General features: G+C 39.1%; 1 protein-coding gene across 3 annotated transcripts; it reads left to right on the top strand.

Moving 5' to 3' along the window:
• Positions 1–267: 267 nt before the first annotated feature.
• Positions 268–26,742, top strand: ZNF831 (zinc finger protein 831). 3 transcript variants are annotated; one of them, XM_065032409.1, is made up of 7 exons: positions 270–656; positions 4,855–5,012; positions 9,282–13,560; positions 14,421–14,563; positions 16,279–16,370; positions 17,058–17,209; positions 17,488–26,742. In XM_065032409.1, the coding sequence occupies exons 3-7, from the start codon at positions 9,286–9,288 to the stop codon at positions 17,905–17,907; spliced, it is 5,082 nt and encodes a 1,693-aa protein (XP_064888481.1). In that variant the 5' UTR covers positions 270–656; positions 4,855–5,012; positions 9,282–9,285; the 3' UTR covers positions 17,908–26,742. The 3 variants fall into 3 exon arrangements, 2 of the variants coding, with proteins under 2 accessions (XP_064888481.1, XP_005499664.2); XM_005499607.3 differs by having other exon boundaries at positions 271–656; positions 16,201–16,370; positions 17,488–26,741; XR_010466613.1 differs by lacking the exons at positions 16,279–16,370; positions 17,058–17,209; positions 17,488–26,742 and having other exon boundaries at positions 268–656; positions 9,282–14,139.
• Positions 26,743–27,097: the final 355 nt, after the last annotated feature.

The raw sequence follows: 27,097 nt of genomic DNA, 5'->3' as shown, positions 1-27,097 counted from the left end.
CTATTTAGCATGTTCAAAGGCTATAGGTGTCCTCTGAAGACTTCTGCTCTGGAAATCTGGATGCCTTTTGGAATACAAGCTCTTGTAGGTTAATGAAAAAACAGCAGCAAAAATGATAACCAAACATTCACACTACGTAAAAATAACCCCCCCTCCCTAAATACTGAATTTACCTTTGTTAATATAGAAGCTGAGGAAGAAACTTGACTGGATTACATCTGTTAAGTTAAAAAGAAAAAACAAGCAAAGGTTAGAAAAAGATAAAAGAAAAAAGTAATAATTTTTCATTTGTGCCTGATGGGATTGCGTGTTGTTTTTTTTTTTCTAAACTGTTTGCAAATCTTCAGTGTAATGGTTTGAAACCCAGTCGTGTCATTTCTTTACGCCCACACACAGAGCTGCAGTAGTGCAGACACTGTAGCAGGCAAACCATATTACCAGCATCGGCCATTAAAACTCTTCCTACACCAAGCGTGGGCTGACTTCACCCCCTTCTCTCTTTGCACACACCCCACCACCCACCCTTCAATTTTCAAATGCTTAAAAAAAAAAGAGAAGAGAAAGACTCTGAAAAAAGAAAACAGGATGCCTCTTTTGTTTCAACGCTATTCAGAGACCTGAACCTCTCCACCTGCCTGTGAACTGGCCACCTAAAGGTTAGCAAGTGTTTTGTTATCATTTTATATAGACAGAGATCTAACTAAATTCTAGATGGTAAGACAGAGATTTTAAAGTTATGATTTTTTTAATGTGATGGTTCTGTCACTTAGCAATGATGAGGAAGGTTTTTTTCTAAATCACAAAGCATTTTAGTACTGGCCCCACTTCTGTTTGTAAAAGGGCTTTAATCAGTATTTTTTCGTCGTTCAGTCCAACGTTCTAAACTTTAAAAGATGAATTAGGGTTATTATTTTTCTGTTAGAGCAACCTGTTGATTACAGACTGCTGCCTGGAGGTTGTTAACTCTTTCCTAACAAGGGAAATGCACGGGAGCGAATTTGAGGAAAGGACAAAAGAATGGAAACCCTTTGAGGTTTTTAGATTTTTTAAGCACCAACAGTCCTATTTTATTTTCACTGTGAAAGCACCAGCAGTGTTAGAAAAGCAACAGCTGAGTTAGATATGTTTCTTTTTAGGAAGAAGTGGTGTAAATTTAAAATAAAGACATCAACTAGAAAGCATTTCTTATGACTGGAGCTGAGAAAAGTAGCAGCATAAGAAGTAGAATAAGAAATATTCTCTGATACAAATTGCATGAAGAGATCAAAAGAGTCAAGACAATGTTTGCTTACACATTAAATATATTTTAGCTAACAATGTTCTTATTGATTTAAGCCTTTTGAATGTCTTCATTTATGGAGATTCAAGAAAAGGAGAATAAAAAAGATAGAAAACTGTATAATAATGATCAAAACAGTTGCTGCTATTCTAGAATGAAGGAAAGGTGTTACAGATCACATTATTGTTCAAAGGTTTTAGTATTGTATTCGGGTACAGTGTTTACAAAAATAAAAAAAACTACAACAATTTCCTTGATTTACACAATTGTGGAAGTATGGTGTCCAAAATACTTGTCCTTGGGGTATGGCACAAGAATTTCAAAGTTCGATCAGCATGTTTTCTAGTTGCTTTGTACTTTTATAACATATGAAGCAGGGCAAAACTTCAGGAACAATGACTTCTTAACAAGCAGCAACATTTCCCAAAGTCAGAATTTGAGCAAGAAATGTTATAATTGAAATATGGGGGTTTCAGAAGATTAGAGAATTACACGTTTTCATCCTAATTCTTCAGGGGACTGAGGCTTTCAACACTGTTAATAAGGTTGTAATCAGTCCGCACACTGCTGGTGGGACGGGCAGACATGTCCCTTAGGAACACGTGAGAAGGTGAAGTCAGAACTTCTGTTATGAGACATTTCAAGGTATGGAGTCAAACTGAGAAAAGAGCAAAGGCAGAAATAGTTTTGAAGTAAAACAAGATTAACAGTCATTTCTGGGCTAATCAGGAAATGTTCCGTTTTGCTAGTTTGAATTGAGGATTAGAAAATGCCAGAATAGGGTACACTCATAAACTTTTCTTTTCCAGCAATCAAGTAGTGCTTAAAGTACCCGCATAATATTTATCTCACACCCTATGTTCACTGTTACGTTATTATACTAATATTTAAGTAGAAGTTTTGTCTAGTCAATCAAGGGAGTTCATAAACACTGGCACCTTGTGCTGGCCGTCAGTGGTAGAGAGCAGCTGGAAATTATAATCCCAGTATCTGTCTCTTCTGCTGACAGTAAGATACTGTGTGCTGTTCTCAGCATCATTGTCCTCATAGGAAAAATTAATCATTAACAATCCCATATGATACTTGCTTTTCATTTAAGTTTGTAAAGTACTTTAAAACATGTAGCTGATAGGATCTTTGACATCTATTTCCTTATTAGTATGGGAAGCATGCTTATTGGTGCTTTCGCTCAATCACATCTTTGATTAAAACTCTGTAGGTACCGTTGAAGGAGACAGGGGTTTAGACACCTGGGCAGGAGCCCTTTCTGCAGTTCTTGGAGCCCGGCAATGCATCCCAAAGGGATCTGGGTTCATCTCCTCAAATCCTCATTGAGCCATGAATTAAAAGTGAAGTGCAGTATAGCACCACATGCTCCCTACTGGGGAGTACCTGAGAGCAGGCTTATCTTATACAGAGTTCAAATCGATATTTTGCTGCATATAGAGACAACTGAAGCTGGGTTTCTCTGAGCAGCATAATGTTTTGAATTTAGATGAAGATAAGTGATCTTGCATAGAGAATCCAAGTTAGGAAGTGACACCCAAAATTAGATTGGTTAAAAAGAGAAAATAAAAATAATTTATTTTCAAGTAGAACTAATGCAGTGCAATACTGGTCCCTTGTGTTATGTGTACAAATTACTTCTAGCCATTACAGCAACTACTTCATTTGTATAAATGGGAAGAATCAGAAGATGCTGTTGGGTCAGTCTGATTCCAGAGTCACTTATTCAAGATTTAGAGATTCAAGCTTCAAAAGATTCTGCTAAGCCCTGAAACCTGCGTGGTGCTGGCGAACGTCCATGCAGGCACTTGCTTTAGATGTAACTTGCTTTATTTAATTATTGCTTCTTTAAGTCTCTCAGGATGAGTTTGCAGTTTTAGCATTTAGAATTTGATATGCTATTGAATGTTCTAAATAATGCATTTTAAAAGCTTATCTATGTTTTAGAGTTGTTACTAGTTCCAGAATACTGCTGGAATTATTAGTACTGCTTAAAATAAGTGTCTCTTTTAAGTTCACCTTAACTTAAAATAGTAGTAGCCTCAAAGTGGAGTAGAATATAATGGACTTCAGATGTGTGATAAAACTGGAGAGAAACTAATTTTGACTGCTTATGCAAAATGCTTATAAGCATCTGTTTGTATGATTTGACTCATGCCAGTATTCTATTCTAAGATGAGCATCTTTTTTTCCCCTCTGTTACTTTGTTGACTGTCGCATGCAATAATCCTCCAGAAGATCTCACTTACATGTGAGAATCCATTCGCTCAGGAAAGTGTCTCCCAGTAGAGCTGAAACTAGTTGCTGTTTGTAGTTTTATCCATATGGAAAGAATGAGTCTGTAGATCAGAAGAATGAGTCATTGTAAAACAGTTCACAATGTCAAGTAGTTTTCTACATTCAGTGATTTTAAGTGTTTGCAGTGCCATTTCCAATTACTGGGAGCATTTCAGGGTATAATAGAAACTAGAAGGATTTTAAGCAACAGCACTAGGCCCTGCTAAGAGATTTTGCCCCCTGAATAACTTAATGACAGGCAAGAAAGACAGGAAGAATAAGACAGAAATATTTATCCACCTCCAAAATGAGAGGCCTACTAAAATAGGGTCCAGAAACAAAGTGACAGCAATCCAAACAACAGGCAAAACCCTCCAAAACAATAAAGCTGCGTAGAAGGAAAATCCATTGAGGCCTCCGGCATTAGCCTGTCATCTGAATTACTAGAAGAGCGAGCTTCCACCGACGTGGATATTGGACAATCATATTATTACAGTTCCACCACGACCCAATTTATAAGATACAGGCCGCAGCAATCTGAATTGGGCAAATGCTCAGCGCAGTAAAAGCTGCCTCTTCCAAAATACAGTGTTCCTAAGCAATTTTTACAGGCCAGACATGCTGATTTTGTAACATTACAGGGAATGCATATTCCAGTTTGGGATTCACTGAGTCTAATGGCAGTTCCAGTCCGTGTTTGGAAGAGGAGTTTGCATGGAGAGCAGCTGTCTCCTCACAGGACACCTTGGCTGCTTGATCTGAGGACTCTTCAAGGAAATCAACCCACAAGCGAAATCTAAACTCTTGAAATCATCTTTTCGCTTCTCTTGACTATCCCCTATCCTGTTTTCCCCACAGCTTTTCACATGATTTAGGGAGGTTTCTTGAGCATGACCTAAACACTGGTAACACTCTTTAGGGATTTTCCCTCCTGGTTACTGCTCCCTGCCCTCCTGCCGGGCACCACGAGGAGAAGCTGGTGGGTGAGTTTAGCATTTCATATGTAGCAAGTGTCCTCTCTCCACCGTTGTTTTGTTTTCCAACATATTTAAAGAGTGATCCTTACTGTAAAGTTATAAGGAAATTACCTTTAGGGGTATGAAGAAAAAAATTCTCCCATTACATCAGTGTATTTCACTGAATAATACAGTTGAATGCCGAGTACAAAATGTCTACATTTTGAAGACAGCTGATTCTGTTCATAGATTCTTGCATGAATAATGATAAAGGCTACAAAGAGATTGAAATGCTACTTCATTTTCTTCTGGTTCATCTCTTCCTGTTTTCTGAAGGTTGTTACTGTGACACCCATGTGAAAAAAAGAAAGAAAAGAAAAAAACAACTTCCTACTTTTAATCTGTTTCAAGTCTTTGTCCTCGTTTCTCTCTGCTTGCATCACGTATTGACAGAAATTAGACTTCTTTTGCTGAAATGCCTGGCTTGATAAAAGGTAAGTGAGCTAAAATTATTTGCAGACTAAAGAGGATTCCAATTTTGTATGCTCTCTGCTATTACATTTAAGGTTGGGATCACCAAAAGCTTTTTAAAAAGGCAAAGACTCCTAGTATAATGTAGCATATTATGTATGTTCAGGATGTTGAAAAGCTGCTTCTGTGTGGTTACAAAAATAAACTAACTCTGTCATGTCTACAGATTATAGCTGTAGACCAAGGCAGGGCACTGAGCGCTGCATCTGCTTTAAGACAATGACGCTCCTCTCAGTGGGGTGTCAAAAATATCTAAGTGCAGGAAATAAGTAGCTATATGTTTATTTAATGAATGCAGTTGACAGAGCAGTTACTTGTGCCATGCAGAACACAAACGTACTTTGGTTGTATAATCCAAGATTATTATAACAGTGCTGATAAAATGAAGTAATTTTTATAAAATATATTAAATATATTCAAATACTTTATACTTATATACAGAATAAAACAGTTTCTGCTATGCTGATTTATTGCCTGAAACTACTCCACTTTTTGGCTTTTCAGTGTTCCACAGATCTACCTATGGTGTGTACCTAAAGGTATAATTCAAACTAGGAACAAAATAATTATATTGAAATGAAATTTTATTGACCAGTTTTGATAGCTTAAGAAACTAATTTAGAAAATTTTGGACTGGCCGAATTCTGCTTCTAGTTTTGTTTATCGGATTTTTTTCTTTATCTAATTAGTATCAAGTTTTTATGCCAGTAGTTTGATGCCACAAGTTACAACCTGACCTCAGAACATCAGGTAGATGCTCAGCAGCAGAGCCTGGGCGGTAATCAGCAAAGGAAGTTGTTCTACTTTAGGCAAGGACTACCCAGAATTAGCCTTGGGGTAGAATTAGTTTGAGAGAAGCTATTTTTGTCAATGTACAAAGAAATATAGTGGATTTTTAAAATATATTTACGACAGATATGAAAAGTATGATCGTATTTGCTGCAGCAGAATACAAGCCACAGAAGTTTCACTTAGGAAGAACAAATCTTTAGTTTGCTGTGAAAAGCAGCAAACTACCACAGCTGGTAGAAATGCATTGTTAAACTCTTTAAAGTAATGAGATTGTGTATCACCATTTAGTTTAATTGTTTACTATTAGTTAAAACTAACTTTTCTGCAATCAGTTATTTTCTTTGTAGAACTTTACAGAGCACTGAAAAAATTCTCAGAATTACACTGTATTTTGGGCCCCAGAAACTTAACAGAATAAGTGAAATCACACAGAAAGTCTAGTACTTTGGAACTACAGAGTTCATATTAAAACCATCTGTCCACCAAAAGTCCTCCTGGCCTACAGGCTGGCCTTGGAGAGCTCATCGGCCACGCGTGTGCACGAGGGTATTCCAAAAGAGAGCACAGTCTGTGGTGCTGGAGCAGGTTTGTCAGGGTGGAAATGTAAATTTTGCATTTCCGCACTTCTCTCCAGGGGAAGGAGGGGAGCGCAGATACTAGCAGTTGTTTTGTCTGATGTGGTGCTTGTTAGATGCTCTAGCTATGTGGTGTGCAGCCTTCACTTTTCTTCTTCGAGTCTTGTCTCTACAGCATATTCTTTTCCCTCAACTCTATTTTCACAGCTTTGTAAAATCTACTGCATGCTTGGTTTATGAGTATCATTGGCTCATGTGTTATCACTTGCTGCTGTTTAAATTGCTATAAATAAAGGTGACTGTATAGCTTAAGAACCATCTTGGCAGGACTTGAAATGTCTATAACCTCACTTTGCAAATTAGGGAAATCCACTCTTATCCTGTACTGTTAACCACACTGCCAACTATGGATAGTAACTTAATTCCTTTAATAAGCCATACTCTCTTAGCATTCTTTCATCAATATAGTCAATACCTATATTACAAAGCCACTTAAGTGATTGTTCCACGTAGAAATCTCTGAAGTGGACAAGAAAAGTCCATGCTTGATAACTGAGTTTGATTTCTAGAATTCAGGAGTAAGGAGAAGAGGCAAACTCTAAAACATTGCTGTGTGCAGATCACTTCATTTTACAGGTTGTTTTCTGGGATTTTTATTACACTAGAATTTTTGGGGTGAAGACAAAGAATCCCATGGGGCACTGATACTTTCCCATAAACGGTCTAACCCTGAGCCCGCTGCAGCCGGTACCAAGTTTCTCTGTGACTTCAGTGGCTCATCGATGGTTTTGTTGATGCACGGAGAGAAGCTAACGGCCTCGCTCGTGACCAGAAGGAAAGTCAGAGGACACATCCCAGGGACTGCATTGCTGTTTTTCCTCTGCTTTTCCACTTTTTGCAATAAGCAAAACAGATCAGGGAGAAACTGGAAGTCTTGGCTGTGAAACGTAAGTTGCCAGCCAGCAACAGAACTTCAGAAGTGCTGCAGACAAGTGCAGAGCAACAGCTACCGGGTTCTTGCCGCATTAGTTTTCTGTTGCTCAAGGAGATGAGTATTTACAGTTGCACTGAGAGCTACACATAGGGATGAAATAATCAGTTGGGTTAAAGGCAATATCCTACTGTGCAAAACCTTTTCCTTTGCAGAAGACCGGTAACCAGGAAGGTTGCTTTACCTTTCAGTTTCAATGGTGCATACGTTTAATAGGAAAACTCCCTGAATTCCTAGTCTATTTATTAAGATGCTAATCAAGTTTATTACTGAGCACATGACTCATTGACCTTAACCTGTTCCATTTGATAATTAATAGAAAGTTATTTTCCCATTTTTTCATCTGTCATGAGACACTGTCATTTTCAGTTGTGAACTAACAGAACCTGGATCTCCATTCAACTTTATATCAACTTACCAGCTTTATTAACTGCTCTACTAGTAACCAAGGAATACTCAAAAACAATTAAATTGAGCTGTGTGAATCATTTGCAAAATTTCCAATAACTACATACAACAGAGATTTTGCTGTGTGTGTCATATAGAACCAGTCCAAACTTCAAACATTTTTGAGTAATCTTTTTTACTGTTTCCCAGTAATCATTACCTATTAAAATGATCCAAGGAAGGTACAGAAACACAACTACAGATGATGCAATAGGGCAACAAATTGCAAATTTCACATTTAGCCACTGAGTATGTTATTTCAAATGAGGATTTTCTGACTGTTTGCATAAGAACAGCCTATTATTCATAACGGCCAATGGCTGCAGAGCTGTGAGTGTAGCTGAATAGGAACTGGAATAAACAGTCACAGATCACCTTCTAATTTTCACCCAAACTAAAATTACAAGAGGTTACGCTGATGCCCCTTATCAGCTCTTCCAAAGATCATTTTCAACCCGCTTGTTTTGATAGTTTCCTAGTTTGTTTTTAAGAAAGAAAAAAGGCAAGACAAATTTTTGTTAAAATAAGTAGTCTGGAACAGCACCAATCCTGAATACATTTGGGTTCACTCTTTCCAAAACCTGTGTCTACAAGATGTTTTCATCTGGCATTGAAAGCATCTAAAAATAAGCAGTATGCCATAATATCACCTTTAATTGGACAAAATTAATTTGGGCTGCACAAAAGACAGTTTTACGTATCCCACTATTTTCCTATGATACTGTCTTTCTGACTTTGCGTGTATTTATGTAAATCTCACTTGTAAAACAGGACATTGGTTTCATTTTGTTCCCATATTTTAATTTTGCATCACTTGTTGCAATGTGTTTAGTCTTAGCTCACTTAAACTGGGTAAACACAGATAATATGAAACCATGTTTCATGTGCCATGTTTGAAACAGGTTGCGCATGGAAGGTTTTATTCTCAGAGGTTTCCAAAACCAGACGGGGTAACACCCTGAGCAACCTCATCTGACCTCACTGCTAACTCTGCTTTGAGCGAGTGTTTGTAACAGAGACTTCCTGAGGTCCCTTCTAACTAGATTGTTCTGTGTTTCTGTATTAACAGTTATTCATTCTTAAATTCTGGAATATGGTTCCAGAAAATTAAAATTGTATTATTTCTGGGGTGCTGAGAGCCTCAGATTTGCAAATCTGATACTCAGATTTATTTATAATACTTTGAGTATTTATTGCAGGTTTTAAGTGCAATGTTCAGAGTTCTTTACACTGTACCAAACTTGAATTCCTAGCTAAGAAATGAAAGATGAATCAATTTTATTGGGAAATGAAGTAATTATGTCTCTCTAATGCCTGTATATAAGATTTGTGACATTCTTAATTGCTAACTTTTGCAGTCCAGCAGTTGAAAGTGTTTATTGTACTATCTGAGGATTTCTACTTGTTTTGTTTCTCCTCCCTTACAGATCCATGAGCATATGGGGGATAACCCTTGCAATGGAGGCCCAGCAGCAGCCGGGTTCTACAGCTGCACCAGCAGATCGACCAGTTCCAACCTCTTCTCTTCAGCCTGCGCAGGGTTCTGCAGATCTCAGCCAGGGCAGCGCGGTTCCTCAACGGGAACAAGCTCTATCGCAGCCTCTGTATCTCAAAGCCCTCACCATCCCGCTGTATCAGCCCATCCAGGCAGGATGCTTCCAGCCAAACAGTCAGCTGGTGACTGCCAGGAGCTGTGTAAATCTGGACAGCAGCAACATACCCCTGATCCTGAACCCGCTTGTTCCTTCAGAAGGCACTGATCAGTCCCAGTCCGTGTTTCAGAAACAACTTGGGCAAACTCTGACATTGAACATAGTGAGCACTTTACCAGTTTTATCATCACCACATTCTTGTGTGAATGCATCTATTGGAAGCCCAGGAAAATCAAAAAAAGCTGGGAAATATATCTGCAAACATTGTGGGCGAGATTGTTTGAAGCCAAGTGTCCTTGAGAAACATATTCGCTCTCACACAGGAGAGAGGCCCTTTCCATGTACCACTTGTGGCATTGCATTTAAAACTCAAAGCAATTTATATAAACACAGAAGAACTCAAACACATGTCAACAATACCAGACTGCCCTCAGACTCTGACAGCGGTGGCATATTAGAACAAAATGAGAAATCAACAGAGAGCATCACCTCACATCAAGGCAGCAAACTACTTAGTAGCACCTGCGAAGACAAGCAGATACAGATGAAACAAAGGAGTTCAGAGACCGGTGCTGTAACAGACACTAAGAAGCTTCTTAATGACCTTTCACTGCCAGCAACCAGCGATTCATCATTTGCTTCAGAAAATCAAGAAACAACAAATCAGGCGTTTAGTTCCGAGGCTAATCAGGGGGTTCCTGAAAGAGAACCTCAAAGTTTATCATCTCCAGGTGCTTTGCCAAGTGGTCAGTGCCAGAGAAAGAAGATACAGGAGCAAAGAACTCCAACTGCCAATAAGCATATTCAGTTGCAAAGGCAGCAAGCAACCTCTTCAGAAAAGCAGTGGGATTACAAGCCATTTGACTGCAAGCTAAAGAAGTGTGAGAGCACTGACTCAGGGTATCTGTCACGCTCTGATAGCACAGAACAACAGATGGCATCATCCAGCCCGCTGCACAGTCTCTATGAGCACAGCACGGAGCTGGAAAACGAAACTGCCCTCAGCAGCTCCAGGTGTCCCTCCGGAAGCAGTGCAAAGCTAGACGCAGCTGAGAAAGCTACAGCCTTGATGCTAGAGAAAAAGAGGCTGGAGGAACACATCTCAAATCTTATTTCTCATAACAAAAGTGTGGTGGATGATACCCACTTAGACAATGTTAGGCCCAGAAAAACTGTCCTTTCTAAACAGGGAAGCATTGATCTGCCAATGCCTTACACATACAAAGACTCCTTCCATTTTGACATCAGAACTTGTGATGGAAATAGGAAAAAGAATCTTTCCCTTTGTTCAGCAAAATCTACCTTTGCACCCCTAGAAAAAAGTAAGCCCATGTTTTTTCATTCAGTCCCCACCCAGTTCTCCACAACAATAGACACTGTGCCTGTGACACGAAGCAACTCTTTGCCGTTTGTGGAGGGCACAAGAATGGTCCATGACAAAGCAGGTTTCTCCAAACCGCTTTCTCTTACTAAGCAGTCTGCAAATACAGGCACTGCTGGTCTGCTGCCTGGCAACAATCTTGCTGCAAGTTCAGTGGATTTTCCTAATAGCCATCCCAGAGCTCTAGTCAGACAAACAGCGGTGGATGATTTGCCACTAAGTAATGTGGCTGATCATTCTTCCCTGTCAGAAGAGTTGCAAGGGAGTAAAAAGCTTGGGGCTGGAGAAGTAATCAGTGCTAAAAATAAGAAACACAATCAAAGGAAGTTAAAGATGTTCTCACAAGAAAAGTGGCAGATGTATGGAGATGAAACATTTAAGAAAATCTACCAGAAAATGAAAAGCAGTCAAAATGCCAAGAAAATTAAACAAAGGGGGAATAAGATTCCAGATATTATAAGCTTCACTCCAGATTCAAAGGAGTCAGTCAGCAGTACTGAAATTACTGAGGAAAGAGATGGCAGGAGCTCTGTAAGTGACAGTCTTTCCTCCCTTGTGGCAACAGGTTTAAACACTGGGAAATCAGAAACCTGTACTAACGGAAATCATTTTCTACAGAATGTGTCCTCCGAGGAAACCACAGACAGTTTAACCTATGTAATGCAGCCATCGTGTTCAGTAAATGCTGATGCACGTACTGTAACCAGCAACAGTTCCCCAGAGCCCAGTGGCAGTGACACAGATAAATCCACAGCTGGCAGCAGCACATTACGAGCTCCAAGCAGTTGTGAGCTCAGGCTTCAAAATACTTTGTGTCAGCTGAACGCTAACAGAAGGAATGACGCCTGCTTGCCAGTACAGAGTAGAAAATGGGAAAACCTGAGCCCTGGGAAAGAATCCAGTACATTTGAATCAGGCTGTAAAAGCACTTCAAACAATTATGAAAACCAGAGCAGGAACAAGGAATCTGGCCAGCATGCCCTGACACCCTCCTGGGTCCATTGCAACAGCAGAGAAGTGGCAGGGAAATCCCAGAATTTACCATCAGAAAGAAAAAAGCTGAAATTTGAAGTGGAGAAGACACAAAACATTATTTCAAATTCCTGTCCTAGTCCCAGTAGTGAAAGCAATGCTGTAAATGAAGCAGAGAGAGCCTACTGCACTGTCACTCGGGGGCTTTCCACAGCCCTGGTGAAATTCTCCAGTAAAGCAGAGGAGCAAAAATTAAGCACGGGAAATAATGAATCCACTGGAGGTACTGAGAATGTGGACTATATGAAAACAATCAAACTCCCCCCAAAAGCTCTTGATTGTAGTGATGTCAACCTTCTTTCCCATTCAGCAGGTATCTCAAAAGCTTCATTTGTGGGATTTTTAGGGCCTGAATTAAGGGGAAGTGATTGCAATTCTTTTGCCTTGCACAACGCAACAGAGAAAGATGTCAAAACATGTCTTGTGAAAACAGGAGCAAAGGTACCACTTTCCAGTGACAATGCTGCTGACGTGTCTTCTAAAATTCATCATCTGCAATCTGGTCACTTATCTCCAGTCCCACAACAAAATGCCTTTTCTCCAAAATATATCCTTAAGTTGCCACAAGACAAGGGAGCCTCAGATTGGTCACTTTTGCTTAGATCAGAAGAGAAGATTCCACCGTGCACACCTGTGACAGACACCTTGGCCAACCCCCCCTGCTCCTCCCACAGCGGATCACCCAGTTCTCATTCTGATGATGTGTTTTGGTCCCCTTTAAAATCAGAAGTGAGACAAAAGGCCAGCGAAGGAGAGCCAGGACAGAATGCACACACAAACTGGAAAACTCCAGTATTTTGTTCACCAGTCAGTTCAGAAAACACGAATAACTTAGCCACAGCAGATAACACCTTTTATAACCAAAACTTCAGGCAGCAGGATGTTGTAAGAGATGCTTGGAAAAACAAACAGAACAAAAATAAATTAAATTATCAGAGGCAAACAGAAGAGAAGTGGATGAGCATCACTACTTGCTCTGCACAGACCCCAAAGAAGAAAATATGCTTTACTTCTATGTATCCGAGCGGTTTTTTCATATCAGCTGACATCAAGGAAGAGAGGAAGGTTTTGCATCATCTTTCCTCAGGCAGTGACTCTGTGATAACGACATCGGCTTCCAGCAAGGGAGCAGAGCCACGGACGGGGCGGGACAGAGCTGGAGGTCTGTGTGTCCTTAAGGACGCGTTGCCAACGCTGCAGGATACACAGCATTCTCGGAGCTTGACAGACAACCCCACTTCATTTTGCTGTTCTTTTGGCACATTTTATTGCCACGCTCTCACCACTCACTGTAAAGAATTCCCGGTACTACCCCACAGTAATCTGACTTGCTACTCTAGACATTTATCAGTATCAAGCACAAAGAGCACCTTCCCGTCACTGAATGCTGAACCCCGCTTAACGTGGTGTTGCTTAACAAGAAGCCTTCCCCTGCCTGCGGAGCAGAGGGGAAGTGCAGACTCCGCTTATTCCTCCATGCACCCCTGTGCCAAGGAGTCCAGCAATGAATGTGCACTGTCAAAATATGATCTCTCTATTTTCAAAATGAAAAATATTAGCAAGACTCTGGCATATGGCTTAACAAACAGGAGCTTAAGAACATGGGTTTCATCCTTTTCTAAAGGACAACAGATGCAGGAGGTAATATATTGATAATCCTATTTCTTTTCTCAAGAACGTGTAACTGGCTGAACCCCCCTCTGAGTAGAAGAATGAAAGAATTATCAAAAGGATATTTATGGACAATTACAGGCGTTTGTCAATACAGAATGTACAATTTACGTTTTTATAAAGTGAGTTACAGATTCATTTGATGAACAAAAAATACATACTTTTGTGTGAATATTTAAGTATCTTTCACTTGAGAATTTCACTAGGAGTTCTGTCTAGTGAGAAGAGTGTATTTCTATTTATTGATTTTTCCACTTCTATTTTAATTTCTTCTGCAACAGCATATGTGTTTCACTGTTTTGATTTTAAGTGAATATTTGAATTAAAGTAGGAATTAAGTAGACCATTAACGTCAAGCCTTTATTAGACTTGGAGACACCTGGAGCCAAAGACAGACTGTGCACTAGATCTCCCATCACTTAGATACACTCAAATGTCAACAAAACCACATTGCACTAATACCCCACGGAGCGTTTAAGGCTTGAAAACTTTTCTTTTTTAGCTAAGTGAAGACTGACTAGTCTGTCTGTACAGATCCTGAACAGCTCGGTAAGACTAAGCTTACTTTTTACATAGGAAGGAGAATACAAAAGAACATACACTAATTCTATCTAGATTCTCCAAAGCAGCGAGTTGTTTTATTTTATAGAAGTAGATGGACAGAGTGATTAGAAAAAAATAGCACACAAGTTCTAGGAAAAATTCGGAGTTGTGCTATTTAACTACCGTGCTGTTCAGTGCTATTTAAAAAGAGCATAGGTTTCCAGTCTCTCAGTCAATGTAATGCACTGTTTTCATGTACTTCATTTCTTTTCTAATATTCTCAACAGTTAAGCTCAGCAGCTCCTGGTGGTGCTATCAAAAATGTTTCAGAGCAAAAGAAGAAAACAGTCGTTTGCAAAAAGGAAAAACTCTTAACAAATAAACTCAAGAGAAGCCACAAACAGAAAAAGATTAAAGTCACCCCCAAATGGTAAGGAATATGGCTTTCAGCTTCCCCAGATGCAGACAGAGTTTTGCTAAAATGAGTGTAAAAAGTCCACAGAAAATAAAAAGTAATCCCCCAAATTCAACGTTGTCAAAATTGAGGGGAAAAGTAAATCAGACAGAGCTGTTCCCACATTGCAGCAGTTCCACAAAGGTGAACTATAAAAAAATACCAATATGTTGTTTGCTATCAGGAACAGACTGTTCTAAGGAAAACAGACATAGAGCAAAGAAAGATGATGACTGGTCGATTGTCTCCTGCTATGCTTTAGAAATGATTCTTATCTGTCAAAACTGTGAGCGTTTGCTTTTGTTTGAAGGGAACTAAAACATAATACTTCAGTTTTTAATCCTGTTACAGCCCAAAACCATTGGTGAGACCCTTTTGTCCTCAGAAGATCTGTATCATGAACTTGTATTCACAAGATAATGCAGAAGAATAAATATCAAGTTCTAACACAAACTAACAGAACCATCTGTAGTTTAAAGGATTATTCAGTTTAAATAAAAAGCAGGAAGAATTTGGGTATAAAGCTATCAAAGGCACATTGTATTAATCAGCTCAGTTTCTCTGTATTTCATGGAAGATTTAGCCTCTGGTCTTTCAAGAGTGTGGGGCAGCAGAATGTCTGATGAATTGCTTCAATAAGAACCACATATTGTGTGCATATATCCCTCTGATTTTATTTCATGATCAAAATCAGACAGAGTGACTCCCTTGTGGACAAACCAGTGCCAGTAACTTAATCACCGTGTCTGGTTTGGCAAACAGCACTGCAGTGTTGAGGGAGCATAAGGACAAAAATAGAAGACTTGGGTCTATGTTATCCAGTCTAGTGACATTCTCCTAGGACTTTTTTATTTTGATTTTTTTCTATCTGTGTGTGTTTTTATTTTGTTTTGTTTTTTTCCTGCTGGTCTCAGAATGTATTTATTTGGCTATATCAAATAAGTACAGGGTCTTGAAAGCTCAGGTCATACCTATTAGTGGCTAAACTGTTAACCATGCAATATAACATGTTTTTCTAATACCCCAAGCAGATGAATAAGCACGTCCTTTAGGTTGGCTTGTTACTCTGTGTACAGTGACTGATTCTACCGACACAGGCATGGGACCTTTAGTCTCGACCATTAGGAGTTTATGAAAGATCTAGCTAGAGTAGGAAGCAAAGCAGAGCTGGGTTATTCAGCATGAGTTTTCTAAATAACTGAAATACTTTTGTTGTTCATCGGTGATGATGAATAGGTAGCGCAAAAGAAGTGAAAATAAAAATAAAAAAGCCAACAACTCTGCAGTCTCAGGTGACTGCCCTGCAATTCCAGTCTTTATCCAGTCTGCTGTTTTAAAATTCCAGATACAGGAAAAAGGATATGTTATTCCTGAATCCTATTCTCTTAGCAAGCCAAGGCTTTAGTGAATCCTACTGAAGAACAAATTGATAAAATAATTGTGGGTCTGTTGCCTAAAATCCTGATTTTTTTTGAGTCAACATTTACAAACATCTTCACAGTAGTAAATTGCTGTTAGACTTACATTTTCCTGATGATGTGGTACTATTCTACTCTGGCTGCTTTTAAATTGCACATATATTTTGTACCCTTCCGATGCCTCTGGCAATGCAGGTACAGAGGGAGGCACGTACAGGGATACACTCAGCTCAAAATTAACCGACTAAGCAAGCGGCACTGTTTTCCAAATAGGACACTGGATGCTTTGAAAAAGGGCTATTCATCACAACCCTGTGCATTGAATAAGTATAAGAAGTGCCATTCTCCTCAATCAAAGGTACAAGGTAAGTATTCTGAATACTCTTTAGTATATTGAATGTTTGTTTTTTCAGAGAATGAACGTTAGCCGTATCTCTGACATGCACCCGTGCCACACGGAACTGCAAAACCACTTTTGTCCTTCAGTGCGTTCTGCAAGCAAAAATACAAACATCTCTCACGTTTTCAGAACTGAACACACAATGCTTTTCATGCACATACTTACATATGCGAATTTGACAATTAGGAGGGCATTTAAAAACAGTTCAGTATAACATTTTACTGGAAGCCTAAACAGATTTAAGATGGAGCTTTTTCAGTTTCTGAGACAAGACTGTTTGCAGTGTGAAATGAATGTGGCGTGTTGACCTACTTTGGTGTTTCAATGACCACCCCTCATTTAATTAGAAGCATTAATGTAAATGATGTTTATACCACAAGCATCGTGGAAGCAGGGATAATACCTTGTGTTTGTTCAGAGCAGATATGAGCAGCTATTACTTTGCATGACAGTAATGGTCAATAAAAATAACAAACAAACCAAACACATAGACAGTAAATAAGAAATTGTATCATGCTTAGAATAAACATTTACAGAAAACAGTAAAAACGTAGAAGTGAGTTCAGTGGTATGATGATGAGTAATTTAGTAAGTTCTAGCATGTGAGGGAATAAAAATCAAAATAAAAGTTTCTTCAACCTCTTTTCAATAGAAAATTACCTACACCAGCAAAAAGACACATCTTGTTCCACCTCAGACAAGCCACTCTGCAGAAGGAAAAAAGAAGGAAAGAATAACTCAGGAATATTTTCCCATACTGAAAATCTAAACCATGTTAAGCAAAAAGACAAAATGGATAAAAAAGTAAGTATTGTACATTAATTCTGTATTACTTTTTATTAGGAGATATTGGTAGTTGAAACTTGAGTTATATTCAGCTGTTTTAAAGTTCAAGTTGTGACTACTTTGTATCACAAATTGAGTTTAAAAATGTGTTAAAGGTATTTTGGGGGTTAAAATATAGTGAAGTAAATGTTTCCTAAATAACAACTTAGTTATCATTGCACTTTTATGAAAGATGGAACTGCTCTGGATTGAAACTTTTAACTGTATTCTTTTTTCCCCCCAACTAATTTCTACAGGACATTTCTGGACAAACCAGGGAACAACACACAAGAACAAACTTCTCATTTCAGAACGTTACAGCTCCTCTGGAAAGACCTATGACAGCTCATTCCTTTCCACCCACAGTGAGTCCCACCACTCAGCAAGGCAGCAGTGATGTGGAAACCTGCTGCTTAGTGACACAACCGCTTGTGCGTCCGCGATCAGCCCCGGGGGGGCCAGAGCCACATGTTCACAGTGACTCGATGGCATCTTCTTGTTGGCCTTGCCCTTCTAATTTTACAAATACAGGCACAGGTGATCCACTTGACAGCACAAACTCGGAGACTACGGATCCCCCTTCCTCACATCTAGAAGCAAGCCAGGAAAACATCCTACACGTAGAGTCAGAGAGTCAGAGATTCGGTGCACTGGACCCAGTGATCCAGGCCTCATGAACAGAGAAACCTCCAACGGAAGAAAACACATATGCATCTCCAAAAGAAAACTCAACTGCCAATTCCCAGCCTGGGTGTTCACATTTATTAGGATCAAAAGCAGAGCCTCTTCCTGAGTCAGTCACAAGAGCTAAATCACCCAGTGCAGAATACACAGGGCGGGCAACCTTTTCTCAAAAAATCCTTGACCTTCATGCAAGTGCAGACAAGAACGGAGCCCACCTGCAGTCACACGGCTCTGCAAGGCCACGCAGAACAGCTGCTGCTACCTTTACAAAGCCCCAAATTACTCTCAGGTCCTCTGAGTTCCAGTCTTACTCTGCAACACCTTCCAAGACCTACAAAAAGAGAGGTTTAGAGATGATGAGGAAGCAAACCAGAGTTGAGTATGATGACACTAGCAGTGATGATGAAGATAGGCTTGTTATAGAAATATAGCAGATAGGCTGCTAACAAGATGCTTGTACGATGGCCCATTATAGAAGGAAACACCACAGATGTTTCATCTGTATTTCCTAAGCACCTTAAAAATCAGGAAAGCCATTCCTCTGTGCAGTTCTCTTCTGAAGACGCTCCTTTATTTCAAGGACTCAAACTTTTCTAAAAAAATAGGCTTATTTGAAGCAAAGAGAGACCTGCCATCACACATTTAAGTGCAAGCGGTAAACTTGTATTTATGAGGGGTTTCCAGCATTGTTAACATTCTTCAGTCTTACAGAATTCCCACAAGTGCTGCTGCCACCGGTCGTGTTACTAAAAACTGCAGTGTATTTATTTACTACTAACAGTACTATAGCAGCAGCTTCCTCAGTGTGTGAGTCAAGATCTCCTGGACAGGTATGGATGCATTCTCTTCTATATACTCCTCTTTTCTGGCAGTCACTTCCATCTGTACCGGGAGCGATACGCTGGCATTAAGGGGAAGGTCTGTTCCCTATGTACCTGTGATATTGGAGGAGTCTGAAAAATGCTGATCTTTTTCCATGTTGCACAAATGTCAATGCTTCTTTGTGACAAATGACACAAGCGTGCTTTGCTTTGTGATTTGTGCCTTTAATGCCAAGATCTACTCCAATATTCTTGATTTCTAGTTGGAGAATATGGGTGTTAGCTATTGCTATTTCCTTGTGGTAAAATTTCTGATGAGGATTTTCTCATTATATCCATCACATTGTGCTCCGACCGATATAATCTGGAATGTTTCAGTTTTATTGTTATCTTAAATTTAACTGCAATTATGCTATTTTATTGAGAGTAAAGAAGCTATATGGCATAGCTTGTTTTCTTTTTTTATCAAAAAAGTTTTGTGCTATGAACCCTAAAATTTACTGGTTTCTATGTGAATAAATTATTAGATATTTCAATTTGACCAAATGTATTCAACTTGCGTGATTAAACTGATACACGTTAAAAACATTCCACTTCTACATTATAGTCAGACTCTATACTTAAACTCCTACTGTTCTTATATTGTGAATAGGGTTTATGGATTAACCTCCATGGGATATTCAGAATCGCTTTTAGCTTAATCACACACAGGTAAGCTTATAGAGATCTTATGCACAAAGACGCCTAGTATACTGTGTGAGAAAATAAATGTATATGCGCCAAAAGATGCCAAAACAGCAGAGATCAAACAAGCACCAATTCCTGTGGAATTCTTGTGTTCTCAGATGTCTTACAAACATGACAACACTTGAGCTCCATACAGAGCTTCACATTTAACCTCCAATTACGTTCTTAAATTTATTCATGGTACAGAAGACAAAAACAATGATCATAATATTGCCACAATTCCTAATTCTAATATGTAAAGAAAAAAAAATTTAAAAATCTACTTTTTCAGAATAGAGACTGAATAATGAAAGATATTTTTCCCTTTCTAAAAATTTTACAATATTACACTGATTACACTAATCATTGGTGTCAAAACTGCAAGGAAAAAAGTCTAGGAAAATTAGTTTCAGGAATTATGCCTTTTTATTCTCCCACTTTGCTTCTCATTTCCCAAGTGCTGGGGTTTTATAGCAATAGTATTAATCCCAGTCTCTTGGGTTGTGCTCAGAATTTGCAGCTCAGAAATATAGTGAACCGGTCCGTTCCTCTGCTACACTTTGTGCTGGACATTTGGAACCCTTGGGTTTATCTGCACACACGACAGAGCGAGAGGATAAGGTGGTACTGGAGCTCAGCAAACACGGGTGGATAGCAGAAGAATTAATGCATCAAAACTGGTGGACTGCAAGGCACTGCAAATTGCCTATTTTATTGACTGAGTACCAAAAATACTGTTTTGGTTAGAAGGATACAGCTCAAAAAAGGTACAACTGCAGATTGGTTTTATATTATTAGATTTTTCTCTTTATTCTGTTAAATTATGTTCATAAAAAGAAGTCAAGATGAAAATAACACTAATATTGTGCTAGTTATTAAGGGTGATTTCTAGAGTCACTGCAGAGGTGCAAGCCCAAGAACGTCAGTAATTTTGGATTGTACAGCGAGTGTACAGGATCCCTGCCGGCACGGCCTTTCCTGAATACAAACATGGACAAACCCCATGGGCTGCGCGTTTCTCTTCTCACCTGTTGGGAGAAGCTGTCGGCAGGCTAGGAAAGGCTTACCAGAGAGTCTGTACATAAATTACAGCTTAATTTAAAATATGTGGCAATAGTCTTGGTGCATGAAGTAGTATTATAGTTCAAGCGTATTAACATCTAATGATTTTTAGTTGCAATTATGCAACATTTCTTAGTCTACCTTAAACCTTAGAAGAACTAACATGCTACTCAGGAAATTTCTGAGTGAGACTATGAGCAAGAAAATTGTTGATACCATCACTAATATGCCAAGTTTCACTAGGTTTGGTATTACAAGGACAAGAAATTGAAAGAAAAAACTGTCTTGAGATCTTTCTTACTCTGTTCAGTATTTGTGCTCCAAGACAAACTGGAGGGTTATTTAGGTGAGTCCCAGGTGCAAAAAACTTAAATAGTATGAGTTCAAAGAAGTACAAGAATATAAGTCCAGTTTGGGAGAAAAAGAGGAGAAAAAGAGGAAAAGAAGAGGAAAGGGGAGGAGATGCCATCAATATTGTCACAATATTGAAACATGCAAAATTGTGGAACTTTTTTTCGGATGGAATCACTCAAAGTTACAGCTGGATTCTGCATCGGTACAGACAGCAGGAGAAGGAGCAGCTCGGTGCTATGGAGACACACAAACCACAGTGTCCCCAGCAGGGCTGTGGGGCTGCGCGGCTGCGGTCACTCAGGTACTCGCATTTGTACGTTCATTAGATAATCATACTAACAAAAACCACATACGCTTGGTTTAGATTCGGATCTTCTCCCATGTTCATTTTCAAACTCCCTATATATCCTTGTTAATAGTAGTATGAATGACAAGATTTTTTTTTTCATTTTTAATCAGAATTTTCAGTTCTGTGCCATTCCATCCAAAAATTTGGCAAAGTGAAATTTCAAATGCCTCCAAGTTCTGCAGTCTCTTAAGAGTGCATAGTCTTGTAGAGGTAATGGAAAATTTCCATACCTATTAAATCTGTCTGATCCAGCTGTAGAGAAATGCTTTGACAAGCACCTTCAGAAAGTGCAGTACATAAAGCTGTTGCATCAAATCACACCAGCAGCCTCTGTGACAACTATATTCACCTCTTGCTTGTGCAAGAGTTTTATTATTCTAATTTATGGACATGTAAAGAATATGTTATATAAAGCTTTTGCATAAAGTTTGTGGCTAAATGATGTATTTTAAAGTGAAATTTCTAGAGCAGTAATTTAGAAATATTCTAATGACAGACTCAGAAGTGCTGTGCAAAGAAACATTTATCCTGTGTATATTTTACAGCATTAAATATAGAATTTTTTTCTCGTAGTGCAGCTGTAGCTGGAAGAAAAATGGGACAATTTTAAGTTAGCTGAGAAATAACATTTCAAACTCTGTTTCCTGACAGAAGTAATCCTTGACACTTAGCTCAGTATACAGCAGAAAAATTCGAGCTAGTGTTAGAGCTGAAAATGACAAAATTGTAGTTCTTTAGAAGCACCAGTAGGTCTATAGTGGCATTTTCACCAGGATCACTAAGAAGGCAGCAGCTCCAGCACAAATCTTTTTAGCCACAGCAGCCCTTGGAGGGGTAAGCTCTGAATCACACCCCCCAATGTGTGAACACTCAGAAATGTTCTTGGTTTAAGTCAGGGAACTCAAGGAGCTTGCACATCCACATCCAACCGCCCGCATGGCAAACAGTGACTTTTGGCTTTCCAGAAGATGCTGCATTCACAGAAGAACATACAAAGCTGTACAGGCAAATGATTCTCTCTCTACCTTTTAGACAGCAAAAGTGTCAGCCATGCAGTGACGCATTTAATCTGCAAGAAGCTGAACATCAAAGCCACATGAGGGCACCAGGCACAGGGAAAAATCTGTGTTTATTTATCCTTCAAAGTCAGCAGCAGCTCTGATGGATCATTGCTTTGCTATAAGCAGATTTGAAATCCCTTTGCATGTGAATGTATTTCATCAACTCTTTCCTCCTTCCATTGAAGGAAGTAAATTAATAAGGAATGCTGATCACTGATGAGATCTATATTCAACACCTATATCTACTCAAAGAGACTGCAAAGAAGTGGATGGTTCAGATTTCCCCTCTTTAGATGTGAGCAAATATTTGTCTTACTATTCCAGTCTTTTATATTGGATCTTATTAATTGTTGATACTTCACTGATGTGCCTGGCAAACTCTAACTCGTACACAAGGGTGGATGAGAGGGGTGTGAACCTACCAGAGAAAGCCCAGAGGTCACCAGCAAATAGAAAGATATGCCTTGAATAGAGAATTTATGAGCAAAGATAACAAGAGCTGGGTAGCTATCAGATGAGAAATTAAAGGAAACATACACAAGAAGAATGTGGGAAGACTACCACAATCTTCTGTCTTCCACATCCATTCTGGGAGGATATGAAATGATGGGCTTTATATGCAGCACATAAACTAGATATGAAGAAAAGCTTCCTATTTAAGGAGCAACTAAGCATGGAACAAATAACCCGGGGCGGGACAGAATTTTCATCACTTGGGAATTTCAGCAACAGTTTAGGCAAGTATTTCTTATTATAGGTTTGATACTATTTAGAGCTGGAACAGACTTTCTCTCCAGCCCTATTTTTTATTCATAAATTCTAGTTTGTCAACAGCTTCCCCCAAAAGTGCCTAAAATATTTAGTACTTATGTGGCTACATATGCACTACTGATAGACACGTAGAGCTTATCTAAACACGCTTGGTTTGCATTACTCGCGATATCTGGTTTTGTATGTTGCCTATGTTTTATTTACACGACTAAATTTGATCCCATTCCTGAGTGTTTAGATTACAATAATTTTCATGTAGTTAAGTAGCTTGGCTAAACCATTAATCTTACCTCAAGGATTTGGTGGAATTATGGCTGCAGATTAAAACTCCTGGCCTGTATTTTTAATTTCCAATCAGCATTCCACAAATCATGTGGATGGAAATGTCAATATTTTTTATTACTATTTTATTTTTAGGCTTTAAAATACTGTGAGATTTTAATAGCACATTTAAAGTGTCCTGGTGGAAGCAGATAAACTTAACGTAGAAGCACATAATTAAAAGCTGGGTCTTCCAGGGAACTTCAATGTCACCACAGTTTGGTTATAAGCCATTCTCAAAAAGTCAGTGTGCTTGTTGGCTACTCATGGCTGTTCTGTATTTATGTTATGTTTGAGTTTAGCAGAACTACCAGAGCCAGTTAAACAAGGGATGGACTCAGCTGAACATGTTTGCAGTGCAAAGTAGTCAAAGCGGATTCTTGTGCCATGGGTGTATAGACTATTTTGGCTTTAAAAAAATGCTACATAACTCTCATTATCAGTTCCTAATGATTGTTAGGGGCAGACAAGGTGATTCTAACACAGTCAATTAACTAATCCATAATCCAGTTTTTAAGCATGACAGGTTTCATTTTTACGCATTTGTAGCATGTTTTTGTTTCACTGATGAACAAAACAAGCAATTCTAAGTACAACGGTGGATATAACGTTACAAGTACGTACTTAATCCAGCACTGATAAGCCGTGTTTCAGAGTGAGCTAGTTCAGATACATCACTCCGATTCTTTCCGAAGATTCTCCTGCCACTAACAAGATGAGCGATTGGCCGAAAGCCATGGGGGCTGTTTCATAAGCTGTGGTCTGGCTTTCCAGATGTCTCTGAACGCTGCCCAGGTTCAGCAGAGCTGCTGCTGAGGTCATTCTGGACAAAGTCCCGTACAGGGTCAGGCTTCAGTGTATCTTTGTGAATCACACTTAACCTCTGCAAAGCAATGCCCGTTATACTTCACAGAGGTGTTCACAGCGCAAAGTTAAGGTCACGTCAACACCCCCCTCACTCTTTTTACAGTGATAGAGCTACAGTCAGTATTTATATCTAAAAACCTTTCTATGATTTATCATCCTTTATTATGCACATAATATTCAGATTTTTCTTGGAAACATCCTTCTCATTTCACAGTACATTCCCACACAAAGTTTTTTGTCTCAAATACACAGTTGGGAGCACAACAGGGTCATTCAGATGAGCTGCTGTTGTCCCCCCTGCTCTGTAAAAAGAAGCCACTACAGAAACTTTCTCCTCTCCATCCAAATGGTCAGTGCAAAAAGGAAAGAACATTTCTGTCCATAGCATGCTCTAGCAGCAGTCTAGGTTAGCAACTAAATAGGGAAAAGGGGGCCAGGGTTGTTCCTACCTATGTCAGGAAACCACAGTCTGAGAAGAGCAAAACTGCGCTGGCAAACTAAGGCAGGGCTGCTCCAGCGAGCTCCAGCCCCCAAACCTGTACGTACAAATGCAATTACGAGATTGGCGCAGCCAGATAGCGACGTGCACACACACGTTTCTGTCTGTTGGCTGGAAGGAGGAACAGGGAAAATTACACCTCTTTAAAAAGTAATTCGACCATTAACTGTACAATTCCTCTTAATGTTCCCATTGCTTCCAGAGAATAATTTGCATTGAGGTCCTCAGGTGGAAGGCAATCCAGGCATGAAACACATCCCCACGGCCTTGGCAGCCCATGAGTGGTTTTTATTCCAACCCATCCCTCTTATGAAGACATTTTGCATAACTTTGTTGATTCTGCTTATGGGTTCTACTAGCTCTAAATGCAGCAAATGTTCAAAAGGGAAATGATACAGAGGTCTCAGACCTCCAATCTCTAATTGTCCAGAAGCAAGAAAGTAAATAAATAAAGCACAAAAAAGCTGTCTCATCCTGTCTAATATTATAAAGCTTAAGAGATTATATTAAAAGGATTTACCAACTTTGATTTAAAAATAAGAACAAAAGCAAAATGGTTATTATTACATATTTGATATGAAAAACACAACCCCATTTTTTTATTTGTACCAGATGTGGGCAGGCAGATATGAACAGTTGGACAATATTCAGAGAAGTGGAATTAGGGAAATATCCATAATTAATAACATGCCTGCGGAAACATGTTCTGTGCTTCAAAAAGAATTCAGGTGCTATCGGAACTGGGAGAACCTCCTTACCCTGAAGATGTTGACAAACTTGAAGAAATTCCAAGCAGGGGAAAAAAACCCCTGATTGGGGAAACAGATTACTTGTGCAGAAGATTAAAGGAAACGGTCCCTGCTCTCAATTACACCAATGTGGTCCAATAAAATTCAGTGACAATACATCAATATTACCAGGAGAAAAGCTTGACTAAAACGTATGTACGAAGAATTAGTTTAGATATGCTCAGAGGAAAATCCCTTTAGGAAGGAAAGGAATTGGTAAAATATTTTAGGGAAATGATAGGTCATGTAATAAGATTTAAACTGGAAAGGAAGGAAATACAGCCAGAGAATGTTCCACTGCAGTCACAGCTACTAAACACCTCTGCTGGGATATTGAACGTGAATCCACAACACACAGCACAAAATCATCATACACAGGAGGTCGCTAGAGAATGCAGCCACACTGTTCTTCCCTTAAACACCCCTGTCATTCATAGAACCAGACACAATGGCTGCATTCATTGTTTCTATGCCTACATCCATTATTTCTCTCCATCTTAATTCTCATAGTAGTGACTAATGCATTATGAAAATTTATGCAAGCTGGATCAGTTACTAAAATATAATTGCATTGCCCTTATGTGCTTAGTCTACCAGATGTTCCATTTTGTACTCATCAGGAACACACTGTGTAAGGAGAGTTCTCAACAACCACCAAAAAAAAGAAAAAGTCACCGTTCTTGGTTTAATTACAATAACACCACTGGAAAAAAAAAAGGGAGCAGAAGGGGAGCAATCTTACTACTTATCTTTGCCTCCTGGATAAGCAAGAAACAGCTTCTAAGATCTGAAAATGTACCTGTTTGCTGGTAATTTGCTTTTGAAAGGAACAGCAATGCTTGCCAATATTTCCATTTACTAATCACCAGACAGAGATTCAGAGCATGTGAACTTATGCCCAAAATGCATGAAAATTCTGCAAGTGGGAATCCAGATAGAAATATAGAAGGCAGAAAAATGTTTGCAACATTCATATTACTATCGTACTCAGGGTTAATAATTGGAAATTTAGCCTTGTTGTTAAAAGTACCCTGGCAGCAATCACTTAAACCTATAGTTCTCGATTAAAACTATCTGCCAAATCTCTGGGATCAGTCAGTCACAGCTCAGACGCCGCTGACACCATTTTTTGTGTCCACCTACTATTTCACCTCTCTGCATTAACATCCCAAGTTGGACACAAGGGTGCCATGGGAGACCATGTCAAAAGTCTCGCTAAAGTTAAGGCAGACAATTATCCCCTGCAACCCCCTCACCGTTGGCACAGTCATTTCACTGGAGAAGGCAATGAATCCATGCTGACTATTCCCAATCACGACACGCTTTGCGTGTCCAGGAATTTCTTCAGGATATGGCTGAGGTTCACATGCCAAAACAAGAGATGTACTTTACTCATCTTAGGAAAACAAACCTGAAAGCTGTGGATCTGGTACTGTTTAAGTGGAACAAAGAAAACAGTTAGCAAGTTAGCTTGATGCTATCTCTTTTTAAGCATCCGTATTGCCATGAACAGGAATTCCAGAAGCACTGTGTTCATTAGACTTTTAATTCTGCTCGGCTCATT

This window comes from Columba livia, chromosome 16, assembly GCF_036013475.1.
Source record: "Columba livia isolate bColLiv1 breed racing homer chromosome 16, bColLiv1.pat.W.v2, whole genome shotgun sequence".
Taxonomy (NCBI): Eukaryota; Metazoa; Chordata; class Aves; order Columbiformes; family Columbidae; genus Columba; species Columba livia.
This window is presented reverse-complemented; position numbering and strand designations above follow the sequence as displayed.